This window comes from Falco cherrug, chromosome 6 (assembly GCF_023634085.1).
Source record: "Falco cherrug isolate bFalChe1 chromosome 6, bFalChe1.pri, whole genome shotgun sequence".
Lineage (NCBI taxonomy): Eukaryota > Metazoa > Chordata > Aves > Falconiformes > Falconidae > Falco > Falco cherrug.
The window spans coordinates 49,942,431-49,960,311 of NC_073702.1; the positions used below are offsets into that span (position 1 = coordinate 49,942,431).

Consider the following 17,881-nt stretch of genomic DNA (forward strand, 5'->3'; position numbering starts at 1 on the left):
ACACACACACAAGTTTTACATTAAAATATTTTATTACAATACGGACAACTGGGCTCAAAATTAATACAAATTAAGATAAAATATTTACAAGTTAATGTGTACAGTGTGGCTGTTTGAACAGCATAAACAAGAGAACTTCTAAAAATCCACATTCCTTTAGTATTAAGTGACAGAGAGAGCACACAGCCCCCAGCTTGTACAAGAGGAACGTGCATCAGTTGGCAAAGGCTTTCTGAAGAAAGAGACACTCATTGGAATAACATTTGTAAAATTAAGGAAAAAAAAAGTTTTCCTTTATAAAAAGAAAAATCTGAAAGAAGCCTTACTGCATTTTGCTACTCTGTGCTATTCTTAGATCACCAGCATTAGTTTTTTCCAAAACTTACATGCTCCAGGCAAACAAATGGGCTTTTTTACTAACTTGTTGTAATACTGCCATCAGATGCCTTTCAGATGCAATAAAAACAATCAAATGAATTATGGAAGACTTTAACCACTTTTTTAATAGAAAAGTCTTTACATACAATGATTCTTTCAACAAGAATATTTGTAATAGGCGTTTGAAACAGAATTCTATCAGAACAAATATGGGCTCACTGCCACTTTTTTCAGAGTGTTCTTTCTGCTGGTCTACCACTCCTACATCATTATAAAATTAACCCAAGCTTCATCAGTAGTCACAAGGGATTTGTTATAAATACACGATCTATTTCTATAAATGTACAGGTCACTTCTCTAGCTGCTGAGGGGTACTAAAAGCTTCATAAACATTAGCAGCAAAATCTTTCACTTGTTCCATCATCAACAGGTCCTGGAAGAAATTTTAAAAGTTTGCTTAATCCAATACACCCACCATGATTCTGACTTTGCTGCAGTACATAATTCATCATGAGAAAAGCACCTGGCACTCCCACAGAGCTTGAACTTGAATTTCTTGCTTTAGAAAGGTTTATGAGCAGAACTGCAAGCAGCACCAAGTCAAGAGACCTTTTTGTGCTTCTGCACAGTTTAGCAGAGGAAAGAAATTCTAGATATAGCATTTTTGGAAGATAGAAATTAACAGAAAGTTTAAGTTATGCCAATTGTTTCTCCTTTTTCTTTTAAAGCCCTTAAACAGAATGAAGTATATTATTAAAATTAAATATACAATATTCATTTCAAAATTTTACTTGGGATATTTTAAATAAGCAAGATTCTTACCTGAACGAAGTGACTGGGTGTTTCACTGCATACTGAATGGATCTGTCCATTTATTATTGGAATTATCTTGGCTAAAGGAAGACTGACACTGGAAAGACTAGAAAAGAAGCAAAAAATACTGATCTAGACCTGCTCTGACATTAGTAAAGCTGCTAAGCTGTGATTATTACAGTTCTCAATAATTGCTACTTCAAAAGTAAAGAGTCAAAAGACTGCAAACCAAAATGTACAGATAAGTATTTTTTTCCCTAGCAAGCCTTTCATTTAATATAGAGAAGTACCAAAGCAAATTTCAATTGGTGTTCCTATTACACAGTTTGACACTTGCTTCTCACGCAAGAGAAACATAGTTTAGCCAGAGTCTTTCCATGTGTGTATGTAAACAGTTGTTAGAAGTGCTGGTCTACAATCTCACACAATTTCAGACCCTAAACTAGGCTTAGGACAGGCAGCCAAACTACAGCCTTTGGGATATTTTAAGTGATGTAAATAGTACGTATTTAAATAAAAACATTACTCGCTGAGAACCATCAGTTATTAAAATATCATACATAAAACCAGTTAGTAGTATTCAAGGGTTTAATTTTAATATTTCAGCAATCATATTGCAAGGATTTGAATTCAGCTTTTGGGTTTTTAACATTCTCTCTGCACCATTTAAAACCAAAGTTAACTTCAAAATAAAAGCGTTTTTAAACTGTCTTCCAGGAAAAGGCAGAAGATCCTGATTGTTAATACCTTTTTTTTCAGCATACCAGTGAAGAAAGCTCTGTAGGCCCTCTGGCTACATCTGTTTGGAGAATCACAGTAAAACCCACCTTCCCTGAAAACTAGTCACTGACAGTCAGGGGTGTACAGCGCTTATCTGCTAACTGTAGGGGAATGGCATCTTTATCACAGCCTCACACGGCAGGCACTGCAGCACATACTCCCGTAGTCACCATCCGTGGGGTAAACCCTCCTTAGCTAGAAAGGCAGTCTGCTTGTACAGTGTTCAGGCAAGGAGTGGAAGTATAGGTCTTCTGATTTCTACTTTTAGATCTCCAAGTAACGGTGGGAAAGACACCTCATGTAAATTCTAGCAATTTCATGGGTGGAAAGAAACATGCAATACTCCTAGCTGTCTACTTGACCAGTGAGGAAACCTCATTCATTCTTGAAGAGCAAGAAGCAGAATTATTTCCAGCATGAGAACTTCAAGTAGGCAGGAAAATCAATTGCCTTTTTTGGAATTCACTATGAACCCAAAGCATTATTCACATGAGAACCACAACAAAAGAAAACACTTACCTATTTACAGAGCCATTCTGAGAGAGGTCCTGTTCAGTAGGTCTAAAAAACTCTGCCATATTGTCTAATAGTCGACTGAATCCTCTATTTAAACATGTGCTCAAAACTGTACTGAAGTCTGGACTGGAAAAAAAAAAAAGTTTGATCGCTGGGATTTATTTTTTCCAACTAAAACCCCCGGCAAGTATTCAGTGCTACAGATGTCCCTCTCATACAGGAAGATGTATGACCCAGACAAAAGGCCATTGGTATAGCCACCTCAAGAAAGACCACCTCCCCAGTAACTCCACAGCAAACCAATGAACAACCTAAACTCCACCCTAAGGTTACTAAAACCCAGATAAACCCAAAACATGCCTCACTTTCTTATGAAGTAATGACATAGAAGGGGCTTATCCTTAAAATACCCCAGGTCTCCAGCAGCTAAGTTGTACAAGTAGTTGGGTATTTGGCTCAGTTCCCTCATATTCAGCATTTATTACAGAAGCCTCACTTCAGTAGCTCTCTGGTAAAAGGATGCATACAACCACTCTCAAAACCATGCATTAAAAATCAATTCTGGTAAGTCAAAACTGGCGTTCATTTTATCAAAGCAAGTAAATCCAATAAAATGACTCTCACTTCACCCTGCTTTAGCAGAAGAGTACTCCTTTGTTCCTGCATAACTACAGAAAAGGTGAGGAAGAGATAAGGGGGTCTGACTGGGAAGGACATCCTGGTCATCTCATTAAGGCACGATTATTTCTTACACATAAGTTTCAGAGCTCTCAGATTTTGAAAATCCCAGTCTACAATTAGTGAATATAAAAATTTTATGCAGCAGAGTCGTCATATTTCACAAATGAAAGTTGTCAGCTTTTACATGAAAATAATTGTCTTACATAAACAATACTTGTGAGGAGCTTAATATGAATACAGGATATTTCTGTATACCTTTCTAGCATATCTCTAGTTTCGTTAAGTAATTTAATTGTAGCAATGTCTCTTTCTGTGAGTCCACAGGCCTAGAAAAAGCAAATACAGGAACTATTTAGTAAGAAATCCATTGGCAATCATAAGAATAAGAGTAGAAATAGAAGAGTTTTGTACCATGAAATTAAGATGTGTAGGTCAAATCTATTTAAAAGAAAAGATCTAGTGTTGTAAATCTGATTCTTTTTGATCGGTGTTCTAATTTTCCTTTTAAATGGTCACTGTAGGATATTTTTTTTTTTACCACAACCAGTATTAGCAGGAAACACCATACTGAGCAAAGTATTTTTTCCACTTCTGACCTCCAAAACTGAAATAAACTGCCTATCATCTTAAGTTAAAGGGTCAAGTGCAAGCAGTTGCACACTGAAGCCTAACATTCTTCTTTGTACTACTGTAATACCAAGTTAAGAATGACTTTTCTCCAGCCTGTGGTATGGATGGAGACAAATACCTTTAGAAAATTTAGGAAATTAATGTTACAACTGGGATTAGATTTTTCTAATTTGGGGATGGAATCAAGAAAGATCCCTTTCTCTTGATTTCTGTTCATTTTCCAGCCCAAAGCAACAAAGGACTTCAGCACACCGTCACCTTCTTGTGCATCAGCCAGAACACCACAGCTCCCCATGATCTTTGCTGGTACACAAGTACAAGGTAACACAATTTAGCTTAGGGCTGAGTTAAGCTGCATTGTGTTACAGCATGTATCACAGGCTAGAAGCAGTAACTGGGCTGTGTTTCCACGCTCAAAGCTGACATTCTGAGGATGACACTTGTTTTCAATCAAATCTGCAATAAGTACAACTTTAATTTGCCTAAAGAGATAATTGATTTATGATGGAAGAGGCATCACCATTTCTTAAACACACAGATGCCACAGGCCAACTGGAGGACTGTTATGCATTGTTCCTTCCCTAGAACAAACAAACAAAAAACACAGAATGAAAAAAGGTAGATGAAAGAAACTGCCAGAAGTACCTGGGTAGCCAAGGGGTTTTCTTCATCCGGCATCAGATAATGGCATAAGGGAGAGTAAGATGCAACCTGATTTGAATCTTTATGTTCCACTACTTTCCTGATATCTTTAAGTTTCTGTTCCAGCTCCAGAAGAGACAGGGTGTGCTTAAGGGAAATACTGGAAAGGAGAAAGACTACAGTGTTGACTGCAAAAGGAGTAATGGCACTTTCTCCTCCTCCTGATAACACATTAACAAGTAATGGGATCCCAATCTGCTATATTGGTTTGCACTGGCAGACATAGCCTGCTATAGTAAAACCATTGTTTTGGAAAAAGTCAGTACGCTTTACTTTCTCCTCGTCCCATTTTTTTTTTTTCCCCTAATAAAACTCATTGTTTTGGGAACAGTGATGACAGTAAAAGTTAAAAGCTAACCACAGAGAAATACAGACTCTTACCTTCCAAAAACTTTATGCACAGCTTGTTTAACAATAGTTATTAACTCAGTCAGTCCTAGAAGGAGGAAAGTGTCAAAATTAATCTAATTATTTGCTCAAATCTAGAAAAAAGTAGAATTATATAAGCGTAGTTAGTTCATAGTAAGCACCATACCATCTCCTAAAAGGTGCTGAATACTTGATAAATATTGCTGCTGAACTTCAGGAGGAGCTAGTGGTGTCTGTGGGGAAAACAAATCCAACAGTTCTGTGACATGTCAACAGTAGAGAACAATGCAAAAATAATTTTAAACCCACTGTGATCAATTTCCTTAATCTTTTTAATACCCTGCAATAGATGAATTCTCCCATTCTCGTGCAATTCTGTAACTTCTGACTCTCTTCCTGCCATTGACCCATGGATCTTTCACAAGTCCTCTGGTATTCTTCTCTTCAATACTATACAGATCCCTCTTCCATCTTCAGTGGCACAGTAAAACCTTTCACTTTTCATTCGTGTATAGGAAAGCCTCTTAAAAAACTGCATTGCAGGTGAAACTAGACCCTCCACCTCTCCAAAAATTAAACCCAGTGGAATAGAGTATCTATGCTTAACCCTAACAAAAGCTTTTCTGATAGAAAAGAAGCTTTCAGGAACTGAGATAGGATGTCAGTTTACTCCACCAGAGTGCCTCAGAGATGGCCCTGTCAACCCACTTCTCTACTGGAAAAAAATAACAGAAAGGAAACACATTTCTAGTCCAAACTCATCTTGCCCCTTTTTTTTTAAAAAAAAAAAAAGCAAAAAAAAAGCTTTTTCAGGTTTTACAAAGTGAAGCACAACCTCCATCCATCAGCCCTGGCCTCCCTAATGAAAACTTTTCTTAGACCTGCCTTGACATGCTGTTCCTTGACTTTCAGCAGGAGCTATCACAGGGCGGCACATGAGAACTAATCGAAGTTTGTATCCATTAATTTTAGATAAGCCAGCCAACAATTTGCAGATCTTGCCCTCTACAATAGGTACTTGCTTACTGTGGGACTGACCTATTTTTATTGAGCTGTGATAGATATACTATAATGAACAAAACCCAAGTCTTCTACCTCCTTTGGCCCCACCAACAGACATTTAGGTAGGTGGCCTTTTGGAGTTAAACAAAATAGTCAAAATTTCAAAAGTAACATTTTTCTCCTTTAATCCTAAGAAAATGTAACTGGGGGAATGAATGTATGTGCTAGGAAGACCTAAACATTTATATACATTTGAATACATATCTTGGATCACTCACACAGTATTACTGTTTCACAAAAAATTAAAGCAAAGGAACTATGTTATGGTAGTGTTTAGATACGAGGTAACCTTTTTTGAGCAATACAAATGCCGACAAAAGGTATTCTTCAATATTGCTAGTATTCTGTTAAGCAATAGTATCACCAAATCACCCAAATTTAGAGGCTATTAAAACACATCAATATATCTTACTTCCAGCAATGCTTCCACATCTCCCACTCTTACAAGAACCCTTGGTTTCATTCTAATACTCCTGAGCTATGCCCTTTTTATCTTTCACTTTCAAGGAAGTGGAAGTTCTGCCTTTGAAACAAAACAAGAAACTTACTGTGCCATTTTTGCAGAGTGCAGCATTATCTAGGTAGATGTAACCGCCAATAATATTTAACTGGACTCGCAAAAGAACTACTAGCATACAGGTACTATATACAGCTACGATGCTTCTTGTGAAACCTTGAAAAGAGACAACAAAATAACATCAAAGTCAAAGAAATAAGGGAGAGTCAAGGAAAGAGAGTGCTCTCCAAGATTCAAGTGCTGCTGATTTTTGAATAGTCACATTGCTCTCATTGGTTGTCATAGCCTGTTTCCACAACACATACCCAAGATGGTCATAAGTCTAGTATGTGCTGGAGCTACACCTAAAGTGTCCCATTTAAAGTCCTATTTTGCATCTTACACAAGTTATTTTGGGAAAAAAAATAAAAATTATACAAGTTGTTCCAGAAGGAAAATGGATGTATTGTCAAGTTATCGTTATTCATTATGCCAGAAAATACCCACGGTATGTTAGCCCTCACCACGCAACTAAGACACAGAACGTCGAACAGCAGCGTGGGAACAAAAAGTTACCTAAGGCAGGAGCAGCTAATACCTAAAGGAGGTAAGTTAAAATGAGCATCAGCTACCAGCCACTAGGCAGCATAGGATGTGTGGAAGAAGTGACATGAATAAATACAGATGAATATTGAGCAGCAAGGACACAGGAAGAAAGGAGCCAAATCAGATGTAGGATCTGTAAAGGTTTTATGAAAAGGAGAAACAAAACCAAAAGGAAGAAAAGACAAAACCAGCGAGGTAGTAGAGATAACAAATGGTACCAAGGAATAAAAAATAGTAAAAAAATCTCAGTAATATTCACTACATAATTGGCTGACTTCACTGTTCTTCCTTCCCTTCCACTGCTTCCATCAGCCAATAAATAATAATTAAAAAAAAAAAAAAGAGATGAACCAAAGAGTTCATAACCACTGCTATGGTGGTTCTCTCCAACAGGCTTGAAAAGAGGAAATTGCTGGCCACGTAAGGGCTCGCCTACATTTCTGATTGATGTTTTCTGTTAGGTTCAGCATGGAACTTTCTGAAAAACTAGTCTGAATTTTCTGTGATGGCATAGAAATTTTTCACAAAGTTTTCTTTACTGGGGTTACATGAAGGCCAATAAAATTTTTCACCTTTGTCTCTGAACTTCCAACTTCCCCTGGGGCTAAGAAAAATTCCTTCATGAGGAGCTTTTGAGAGGGGGGGCACGGAGGAAGTTTGCCATGTCGTGTGTTACACTATCTTAATACCTACTGAAACAACAACCTAGCATAAACATTTTAAAGGGTGTGCAAGACATTTTGAATTTATGCTAAATATTATGCAGATGGAATCTTTCATTTCCACTTACTTATTATCTTTAAATCCTCCCATATTTCTAACTTGTTTGCTGGCCTGTAGGAAACATAAATGGAAACATTAAACATTAAAAAGTATATATTCCTTAGAAATTCATATATTAAATGAAATAGCAGTGCTCTAAGGTGAGCTCATTTAACTACTATACTTGTTCAGACCAGACTCATGTCTACATTGATTTGTCTCATTCAAGAAAGCAGTATATAAACAATACACTATGAAGTTGCAGAAAAGATACTCAAACTTCAATGTATAAATGGAGTATTTAGTGATGTCAATCATACACTTATATTACCAATTTTGAGTGGCTACACGAAGCAGTCAGGAAAAGCCCACTGATGGTACAAAGTGGTCTTTTCTGGGGCCTCAATCCTGTATCCATTTAACATATATCTCAGTTCAGTAGGGCTTCCTGGGTCCACTTTTGCATACTAAGCACAGGATCAGAATTTCTGTATCCTACCTTCTTGCAAGATTTACCATTGCCTGACTGAGTTTTAAAGTTTAGATTTAATCACAAAAACCCAAAGAGATCATGACCATCTGTGGAAAAGTTTTGCGCCATGCACACAAATGCAAGTTGATCTTTCTGCATTTGTTGAGGTGTGTTTACTTTTCTGACCTGACCGATTCCTAGAAGTTTACGTATTCTGCAGTCAAAAGAGCAACACTGTAGATTTTACAGATACACCCGAACTGCCTGTGGTACACCGCAGATTTATAACTACTATCCAGAGGTAATGTTAGCCACACAGCAGCAGCAGCAGTGATAAGAGCACGCTAACCATCCCCAAAGTGTCATCATTCTTCTTGCCTTTTAAGCAGCGTCAATAAAGATTGCCTACTGTATATCTATATCATGAAAGACATATATTGTGAAAGCCACTTAGAGAAACATTTGGTAATTTCTTAGGATCAGAATTAACACTTCAATATTGATGACAGATAGTTTAGATTAACCTAGACTTTACATTTTGTAGATTTACATTTACATTACAAAAAGACCTAGTTTTATATAAAAAAAATACACTTTTCACCAGAAATAATTTTTCTTTACAGGCACAACACATGCGCTTTGGCATTACTTTGACCATTATTTAAGCTCACTGCTATCAAATAATGTAAATCAACTGATACAATAAACAACTAAGTCTACAACTCCAAAAAGCAAAGAGACAGATTAAAGAAAGGATAGCTGGAAGAAATACAGGGACCATGGCACATACAAAACCAGTTTATACACTTTTTTTTTGCAATCTAGATCTACAGTTTTAAAAGCTATTCTAAAGCAAAACAAAGGGAAGACTGTTAAAAAAGTACAGTAATATTTCTATAGATAAGACGTGTAACAGGACTCAAAACCACATTTATTACTGAGTGGTAAGTTTTCCATGCCAACTGAAGAGAGAAAGAGAAGCCAATACATCAACGTCAGCCGACTATATTTGCACCTATTACGTCAAAACATTTTCTAGAGCTCATGCTTACAAAGTTTCTCCTCACAACACAAAGCAACAGCCAGGTAACAGCTCAAGTCTGCCAGTATTAAGCCTAACAATGGAAATGGATTTTTCAGTCTTCATCTGCTGCAATTTACTCAAGACACAGCTGCTACTCAAAACTCAACTCTTATTTCACATTTATTTATTTGGAAAACCATTACCTGCTATGGAAGCAAAAAGCAATGCAAACAAAACACCAGAGGTTTGGAATAAGCTAAGTGCTGAATAGGTGGGAGGTAGGCAACACCTGCAAGGCTACAGCAGCAGGTACTTCACCTTATATCATTGAATCATATTCCTTTGAAAAGAGGACAAAGTAAGAACATCTGCGGTCTTGTGTGCCTCTCCCTCTTTAAAAATTTCTCTGGAAGACTGAAGATTTCAGCTGGCTTACACCCCCAACCTACCACTGGCTGCCCCGAATTACTAAAACGATATTAAAAGGGTTTGAATTTAAGCAAGTGAATGGATTTTAAGTTAAAGGAGTTTACCTATGCCATAACACAATCTGTAACATATGGTAACATAGATTTGTAACATGTTAAGCCATAACACAGACTGTGTGAGAAGGAAAACACGTCTTCAGGGACATTAAGAAAGGTCAGTCTCCACATCTACTCTACTGTATATTCAACAACGGCACTCAAAGGTCCAGAGCCATTTGATCAATCTTCTCAAATGGAAGTTAAACAAATCTGTAGCGTAAGAATGCAGAGCTTCTTCAAAGAATTACTTCGAAGTGGCATGAGTCCTGATGGCTGATTCCATGATCCATGTCTTCCCAACCCCTTCTCTACCTTTTCAGTTCAAAATGTTCAAGCATCTAGTTAAAACTTGCTCAGCATAAGTCAAAAAAGGAAGCATTAAGACATAACTCCACTGTGGACATCAATGCTTACAGGACATTGCTGTAACCAGCATTTAAAAAAATCTTTGTTTTCAAAAATGCATAATAATACTATCAAAGTCTCAACTCTATTTTCACTGGAATTATTGGAATTCAGCAAGTGTCACCATACCTGTAAACTGTTTCAACAGGCGAACAAGTTAGACACACCAGATGTATTACGACAAAAGAACACAGACTACAGAGAACAAACTAAGGCATTGTATGTCTTCATAGGATTCAAAGATTACAGGCTGTTATAGCTGCACAGTCCAGAAGACAAATCTGGTGATCCGCAAGATCTCCTGTCCATTCAGGTTAATTTTGTGCTGAGTAAAACTCTTATTATGAAAAAGATATTAGGTATTCCCTTAAAATTAACTTTTCCTAATTTTTGTTGTTTAGAGTAAATAATATTAAATTACAATCACAAATTCTCAGATAATCTATTACAAAAACATTGTTCAGGCTGTAATCCCCACTTGAAATAGCACATTCTGTTGCCTTGTGGGAGCTTTTTGACTGAAAAAAAGACAATGACTGGATAGGTAATCTACTAAATGCTGGACAGCTGAAGTTATAGTTATATAAATAAGCTAGTGGGAGGTAAACTAGAAAGGCAGTCTAGAGTGAGTCAGAAACCCTGTGTTAACTGCCTACATAACACTTCTACTCCATGCCAAACGCCAAGTAACTTACTCTACTTTCAAGGTATGCTATCACGCACTTTATGTATTTAAAAATATGTTATTTGTTCCTGCAGTTGTAAGGAAACCAAAGGTGTTTTCTGACAGGGAACTGTTCCTCTTAATGTACGACAAGCCCCTATTTGTTCAACTTCAAAAAAAAAAGAAAAAAAAAGTATTGCTTCTCACAGATTACATCCATTTGCAATCTCATCTTGGATACTTTCTACTGCTACTCACACCCAACCTTGATAAGATTACATAAACATTTTTACAAACACATCATCAACAACTCAGTCAAGATACTCTGTCCTGTTTAACAGAGGACTAGATCTTCTAAGTACTTTTATCTGCCTATCTTACAGGCGCTTCAACAAAAAACTCCCACTGCAGCATCTTAAAGGAGGTATTTTTTCTTGTAATGCTTGGAAAATGTCAGCCATACCTATCAAAATACATCTAACCTGACACAAAATATTTACATAGTGATTTCAAAATACTTTAAAGACTAGTGACTCATTGGGACACAAAATCAAAATTCTGCATGCTCTCTACATCATAAATATATAATTTGAAATATATAATTTGAAAAAAAACCCTTATCACAAAACAGGTGATCTTTAACACAATTAACAAAACAGTCTTACCTATTTTTAAGAAGAGATGTGAGACTCTCAGAATTTAATTGATGCATTAAGGCATCCCTCAGTGTTGGAAGCATTGATAGCACTGTTATTTAAAGAAAAAAAAAAGAAAAAACCCTGTCAACATAAAAAAAAAATCATCATAAACCTATTCCCAGCTCTCACTCAATAGCTGCTATACAACGTAAATCCCATTTCTCAACAGGCAAAGCTGGGAGGATAAGCAAAATACAGAACTCCGAGAGTAGTCGGAAATGCAACTACCTGTGCGCCTCTCTGAGACTGGGCACAATGCTCCCCCCACGCGGCTACATGCCTTTGTTGGCTCTAGCTGTGGATGTGTACTCACACCCTGCATATTTGCATATACGTGTCTTCAACTCCCCAGAAGAAAAACTGGTGAAAATCTACACTGCTGCATTTCTCCAGATGAAAAGAAAAAGATCTGAGGTTTGGTTTTTTTTTTTTTCCAACAAGAAAACCAAAGAAAGGTACATGATGGGAACCGGAAATGGAAAACAAGCGTGCACAGAACACCATAAATACTAAAAAAAAGGTATGAAAAATCTTGACAAGAATGCATGATGCCATACAGAAGGTACTTCATACAAAGAGGGCAAAGAAAAACTTAGTCCTAGCAGTAAAATTAAAGCCAGCACTACAAAATGGAAAAGATGAAAATGAGGTACCAATCGGTCAGGGTAAACAAGGCGCACAGAAAACATCTGCAGCCACCCAAAAATCTAATACAAATTTCAACAGGAAAATGTAGCCTGATTCATTTTATAGAACTAGTTTTGAATGGCCTGTATCTACAACAATAGCAAGGATTTTGTTAAATTCTGCTCTACCATCTCCTCTTCAAAAATCCAAAGACCAGTGCTGTAAGATGAATAGTTGTACTTTCTGCTTCCCAGCTAGTCGGGTACCTTTTAAATGTTGCATGTTAAAACACAGGGAACTAACAGGCTGACATGCTTATTTGTAAATAAAAATTACTCACCAAACTCTGTGTAGCTTACTAACAACATGCTAGAATGAGTAAAGTAATCCTGCTGTAGATTCAGTATTGTTTGAATCTAGCTGCTGTTTCATACCTCAATACCACATGCAGTTTAGGGCAACACACAAATGATTCTGAAGTAACAAACAATTGTAACCTGCGAGTATATCTGTATGCATTATAGATGGACAAGTATTCAGATAACCCCTGGAAATCCCTTCAATACTCTGTTCTTCAGATTGTTTTTTATTATGCAAATGACTATTTATGCACTAGCATTTAATTAAGATTTTGAATGCACCTACATTTCTTATTCTTCTTCCATCCTGCCAACATGTAGTATAAATCTCCAAATAATTCCACCTATCACAAACAGCAGCTATTTCCTTATCTTACCTGTCATATTGCATGTCCTCTGATTACTTTCAAAATGATACTGCCTTCGTGCTTGGGCAATGTATTCGGCTGCCTCTCGTTCTTGGATTTCTCTGATTTTCTTCTGCCCATATTTTCCCAGTAAATAGACTCCTACAGAGAGATTTGCATATTACAAGCTGTTTTGAAAATGCGAGAAAGGCCCCTTCAGCCCCCTCCTTGGATTTTAAACCATAAGGGTGCAATAGTGGGTTTTCTGGGTATATGTGGGTCTTCAGTATTTTAATACTGATTGACAAAATAATACTTAATTAATTAATTTTGAAAAAATTATTTCTAAAGTATCAAGGGTAATGACTTGAATCAGCATAAGAAACTTTCCTGACAAGATATATCTTGCCTTTCAAAGAAGGCATTTTTAGTACTACTGCAATGTGAACAACTAGTACTGAAGAGACTAAAGCACATATTGGGAAGAAAAAACAATGTAGAGTAACAAAATCAAAAAATAGAGAAAATAAACGGAAATGCATAGGTATGGAGATGGATGAAAATTTAAATTTTTAGAAAAGGTATATTTCTAAAATTAGCAGAAGTTAGAGGTAAACCCCAAGTCTTAAAAATCACGTAAGAGAAAAACGTTACAGACCCAACAGATCCTTTGTTTGATCCTAAAACTTCTGTGAGAAGAACCTTGGCTTTGGTGGGGCTTGGCTGTCGCCCTCATTTCTTACCATGCCTGGTTCCTACTCTCCAGATCCCCTCTTCTACCCTTGAAGATCCGATAATCCCTCATCAGTTTCACTACAAATCTCCATTTCTGCGAAGACCCACCAAAATTTTTTCTCTACATTTCCTCCTCTCCCAGCATAAATCCCCTTGAAGTTTCCCCCAACTGCTCTTCCCATACCATCAGGGGTTCAGATCTCTCTCCATGCTGCCTGCAGTCCTCTTCTCATCCTTCCTTATCTCCACCCTGCTTTCTAAGCCACTCCTCAAGATACCACTACATCTTCTAGAGCAGGGATCCTCAAACTACGGCCTGTGGGTTGGATACGGCCCCCCAGGGTCCTCAATCCGGCCCCCCGTATTTACAGACCCCCCTGCCGGGGGTTGGGGGGGGGGGAACCAAGCAGCCGCAGATGACTGCCTGCCACTGCATCCGCGCGCCGGCCCCCTGGTTAAAAAGTTTGAGGACACCTGGTCTAGATTACCCCCAGTCCTTTTGCCCACTGCAAGCTGCTTTGTATGGATTTCTCCCCCTCCACCGATACCGTCTTACAACACACCCTGTGTACCAAGTTCATTTGCGGTCTCCTGTGTGCACTAGTAGCAGCAGTTCCCTGTTTAGGTGCATAACCAGCCCTTCCCATGTTCTCTCATGAAAAAACTGACAGGGAAGGTGGGGATTGTATAAGGTAGGCCAGACCCAAGCAGAAAAAGACTGTTGTACAAGATGATCATCTTCTGTCCACTGCAGAACAATTCCCTAAGTACTGAAACTGCTCTACAGACCGTCAGCTCCAACTCTGTCAAGTCAATAACGGCACACAGGAGAAACGTGAATATCAAACCTTTATTTACTTCCACCAAGTACTTCCACTTCAAAGGCTGTAAACACAGAGCCACAGTTTTCTTCAAAGTTCTATTTTCACATTTCAAAGTTAGTATCTGAATGAATGAGGCATTTAACAGTTGCTGAATGATGGAAGTTTTAAAACTATTTTTATAAGCCAGATCGATAAAAACTACAAAAAACCCACAAACAAACCCCACATTCCCCAAGACTTTGAATTCCGCTACATTTGTTGGGTCATTAAAACCTTTCAATACATTCTTCAAAACTATCATTAGTATGTCAAAAGGCTTGTCAACTTTGTGCCCCAGCATTCATGACTGCAAAAAAACCCTGGCTATTCATATTGGTTTTCTAATAGGCAACTACAGGCTAGACCGGTTCGGAACACCCACAGTCACTTCCATTTATTTCCCAAAAGCCTCATAAAATAAAAATGGGGAAGTCACTCTCTCTTGCTTCAGACTTTAGGCACACTGATCACTTGCCATGTGGAAGATGCACCCGATTAGATGCAAATTTTAATATATATATTTCCATATACAAAAAATGCAATTTGACAACTAAATTATCATCAAAATCAGACTTCATAAATAACAATTAGATTATTTTTCTCTAAAAATTATCGATCCCTGCCAAGAATATCTATTTAGAACACAACTGTGACGGTACTGATTTATTTTATCTTTTATTTTGCAGCTAACATACTGAAACAGCAACAGGTTTTTTTGTATTAGCAAATAATTTTTGAACGCAAGATTTTTCCAATTGTTTTATCCCACCACATCTCTCACATTACATTAACATACAGTCATTTGTCCCCATGTCTACTTTTGTAGTCACACAGAGTCAAGGTCTTTTCTGCTTCTCACACTGTACCAGCAGTGAGCAGACCGAGGTGGCACAAGAAGCTGGGAGGGGACACAGCCAGGACAGCTGACCCCAACTGACCAAAGGGATATTCTATACCATGGGACATCATGTCAGCAATAAAACTAGGGTGGAGGTTGGCAGCGGGGGGCACTGCTGCTCGGGGACTGGCTGGGCATCAGTCAGTTCATGGCACGCAACTGTTTTCACTTGCATCACTTGTCTTCCTTGGGTTTTATTTTTCTCTCTCATTTATTCTTCCCCCTTTTCCTTATAATTTATTAGTACTAATAATTTAAAAAAGAAATTACAATAATAAACTGGTTTTATCTCAACCTGTGAGTTTTCTCACTTTTACTTTTCTGATTCTCTTCCCCATCCCACTGGCGGTGGGGGCAGGGGGCAGCACATGATAAGGAGTGGAGAGTGTGAGTGAGCGGCTGAGTTTAAACCAGTGTCCTACAACATCCATATCCTGTGGGAGCAACGCTTTGGTTCATCTGTTAACAGTGAATTGAGACAGATATGTTCTAATTTGTCTCCGTAGCTCTCTTCAGCACTGTACAGTCTTTTCCCATCTAAATGTAAGTAATGGAAGTAAGCGAACAAAATCTGCAGGCTCTTACACATTCATGCCAGTGGCCTCAAACAGGTAGGATATTTCTCACATCACTTAAGTTACGGCTTACCTCTCCCTCAGCTCTTTCCTTTCTTCACAGGTGGGATAGAGAGAGAAAAAGGGTGGGATAGGTAACTAGAAGGCATTAGTTTTCAGGAAACCTCTTTACAACCCTATGTGACCTGGTTTACCCTCATTGCTATATTTCCCTCAGAAAATAAAACTAAAGGCAAATTTTCATTTTAAAAAATTTTATTATGTAGAAATTGCTCTGACACACAGAAGCCTGTACCCTTCCAGAATACTGACAGCTATGTAAGTTGTGGTTTGTCCTTATGTACAAGCAAGCCATGCATCAGGTGACACACAATTGTCCCATTATGGTTGAAAACCATATTTAAAATAAGAAGGCCTTATTCTCTTGGCACCTTCGAGCCCCACCAAAACGTTCTTAACACCCCTGCACACACAAGCCAAAAAAACCTGTGATACGCAGACAGATTTCTGAACTGCAATGTTCTTCACCTGCTGCAACCTTCAGCTTGCAGAAAATTGAGCAACAGTTCACCACTGAAATCAGAACCATACGTTGCAGACACACCCAGAACTTGCTCTTCTACTGCAGCAAGAGAATTTCAACAGCAAGTAAGTTTGTAATATCCATTGAAATCCACCTTTAACTGAGCACTGAGACAGGCAGTCACCTTAAAGTGGTAAAGTCGTTTCTACTTAATAAGAACAAGTGAAGGTAACATGTCCTTGCAGCTCTGTCATGCCAGCATTCTCTCTAAATATCTCTAGTGGGTTTAACCCCAGAACACTAGATCTTCCTTGCCTGAAGAGATTTCAATCTTTTTAGTATGCAATTTACTTTATATTGCTAAAAGAACAGACTTCTGAAGAAATGGTTTGTACTGGGTCTTTGCTAAGTTGAGGTCTTCTCAACCTTGCTCTATCGTTAAGGGATAATTACATCCATTTCAGTTGCTTTTCCCTCTATTTGAGCTCCTACTTTATGAGTTGTGTATCTTTGTTAGCAGAAAAACCCGTTGCAGTTTTGGGATTGACAGAAATTACACTAAGAATAACAGCCACTGATAGTGCACAAGGAATCCATCTCAGTAAACAGAAGAAAGGCTACCAATCAACTTGAATTGTGGTGCAATAATTCTTCAGTAACACAACACCGATAAAACACTATATTGTCTAACAAATCATTAAATATTCACATTAATGTATGACCATGTGCCAGTTAAAGACTTAAAATCATTAAACCTTGTGATGTCCCATTTTCTTTGTTAAATCATCCTCCTCAGAAAATGCACCTACAGCTCTTAAAAAAGCAAACATACACCAGAGAGATGCAGATTCTAGTCTCTGGCATTAACTCAGCAGATTTGGATGCTTTTCTTAAATCATTCAGCCACTTCCAAATATTCTGCCTTCAAGTAAGAGCAGCTGCGTGAAGTTGCATTGTACCTTTCAAAGTCAAGCAGTATTTTTTGGAATGAGTTTATTGTGGATCTTGGAGTTCTGATTAATTGGTGGTGGCATTACCATAGCTTCTGGAGTTATTTTAAGGTCTGATCCATAACTAGTATGCAGATGGACAAAGCACTCACAATTCAGCTGCTGAACAGCTGTAATTCAGCATTCTGCAGTAAATCCCTCCATCTCCCGAGCTGCCTCAAAATACCATGGTGTAAGTTGCAGCTGGTGGCAGCTAATGATGCTCTCCTGCTTGTGGATGCCCTGATTTACTACCAAGGATCAAATTCAAAAAAGTAATTCTCTACAGAGACCTCAAATACAACATGGCCTGAGGAAAAAGGTACTAATGCTTTAGGCAACAACTGCATAGTTCAGTATTTCCAGTCAGAACTTGAAAA

At 37.9% G+C, this 17,881-nt stretch overlaps 1 protein-coding gene and 1 long non-coding RNA gene across 2 annotated transcripts in view; one reads left to right on the top strand and one right to left on the bottom strand.

Annotated features, from left to right (window-relative positions):
• Window positions 1-13: 13 nt before the first annotated feature.
• Window positions 14-17,881, bottom strand: part of PEX3 (peroxisomal biogenesis factor 3) — a 19,728-nt gene continuing 1,860 nt past the window's right edge. The window contains exons 2-12 of the mRNA XM_055714958.1: window positions 12,949-13,080; window positions 11,553-11,634; window positions 7,824-7,867; window positions 6,480-6,604; window positions 5,036-5,102; window positions 4,882-4,936; window positions 4,444-4,600; window positions 3,424-3,494; window positions 2,491-2,613; window positions 1,201-1,297; window positions 14-811 (exon numbers count right to left, since the gene is read on the bottom strand). Of these exons, the coding sequence (XP_055570933.1) occupies window positions 728-811; window positions 1,201-1,297; window positions 2,491-2,613; window positions 3,424-3,494; window positions 4,444-4,600; window positions 4,882-4,936; window positions 5,036-5,102; window positions 6,480-6,604; window positions 7,824-7,867; window positions 11,553-11,634; window positions 12,949-13,080 (1,037 nt within the window). The 3' untranslated portion in view covers window positions 14-727. The remainder of the gene's footprint in view (window positions 812-1,200; window positions 1,298-2,490; window positions 2,614-3,423; window positions 3,495-4,443; window positions 4,601-4,881; window positions 4,937-5,035; window positions 5,103-6,479; window positions 6,605-7,823; window positions 7,868-11,552; window positions 11,635-12,948; window positions 13,081-17,881) is intronic.
• Window positions 6,612-10,825, top strand: LOC129736423 (uncharacterized). The gene is made up of 2 exons (XR_008733005.1): window positions 6,612-7,034; window positions 8,891-10,825. It is a non-coding gene; the product is annotated as an uncharacterized LOC129736423 (long non-coding RNA).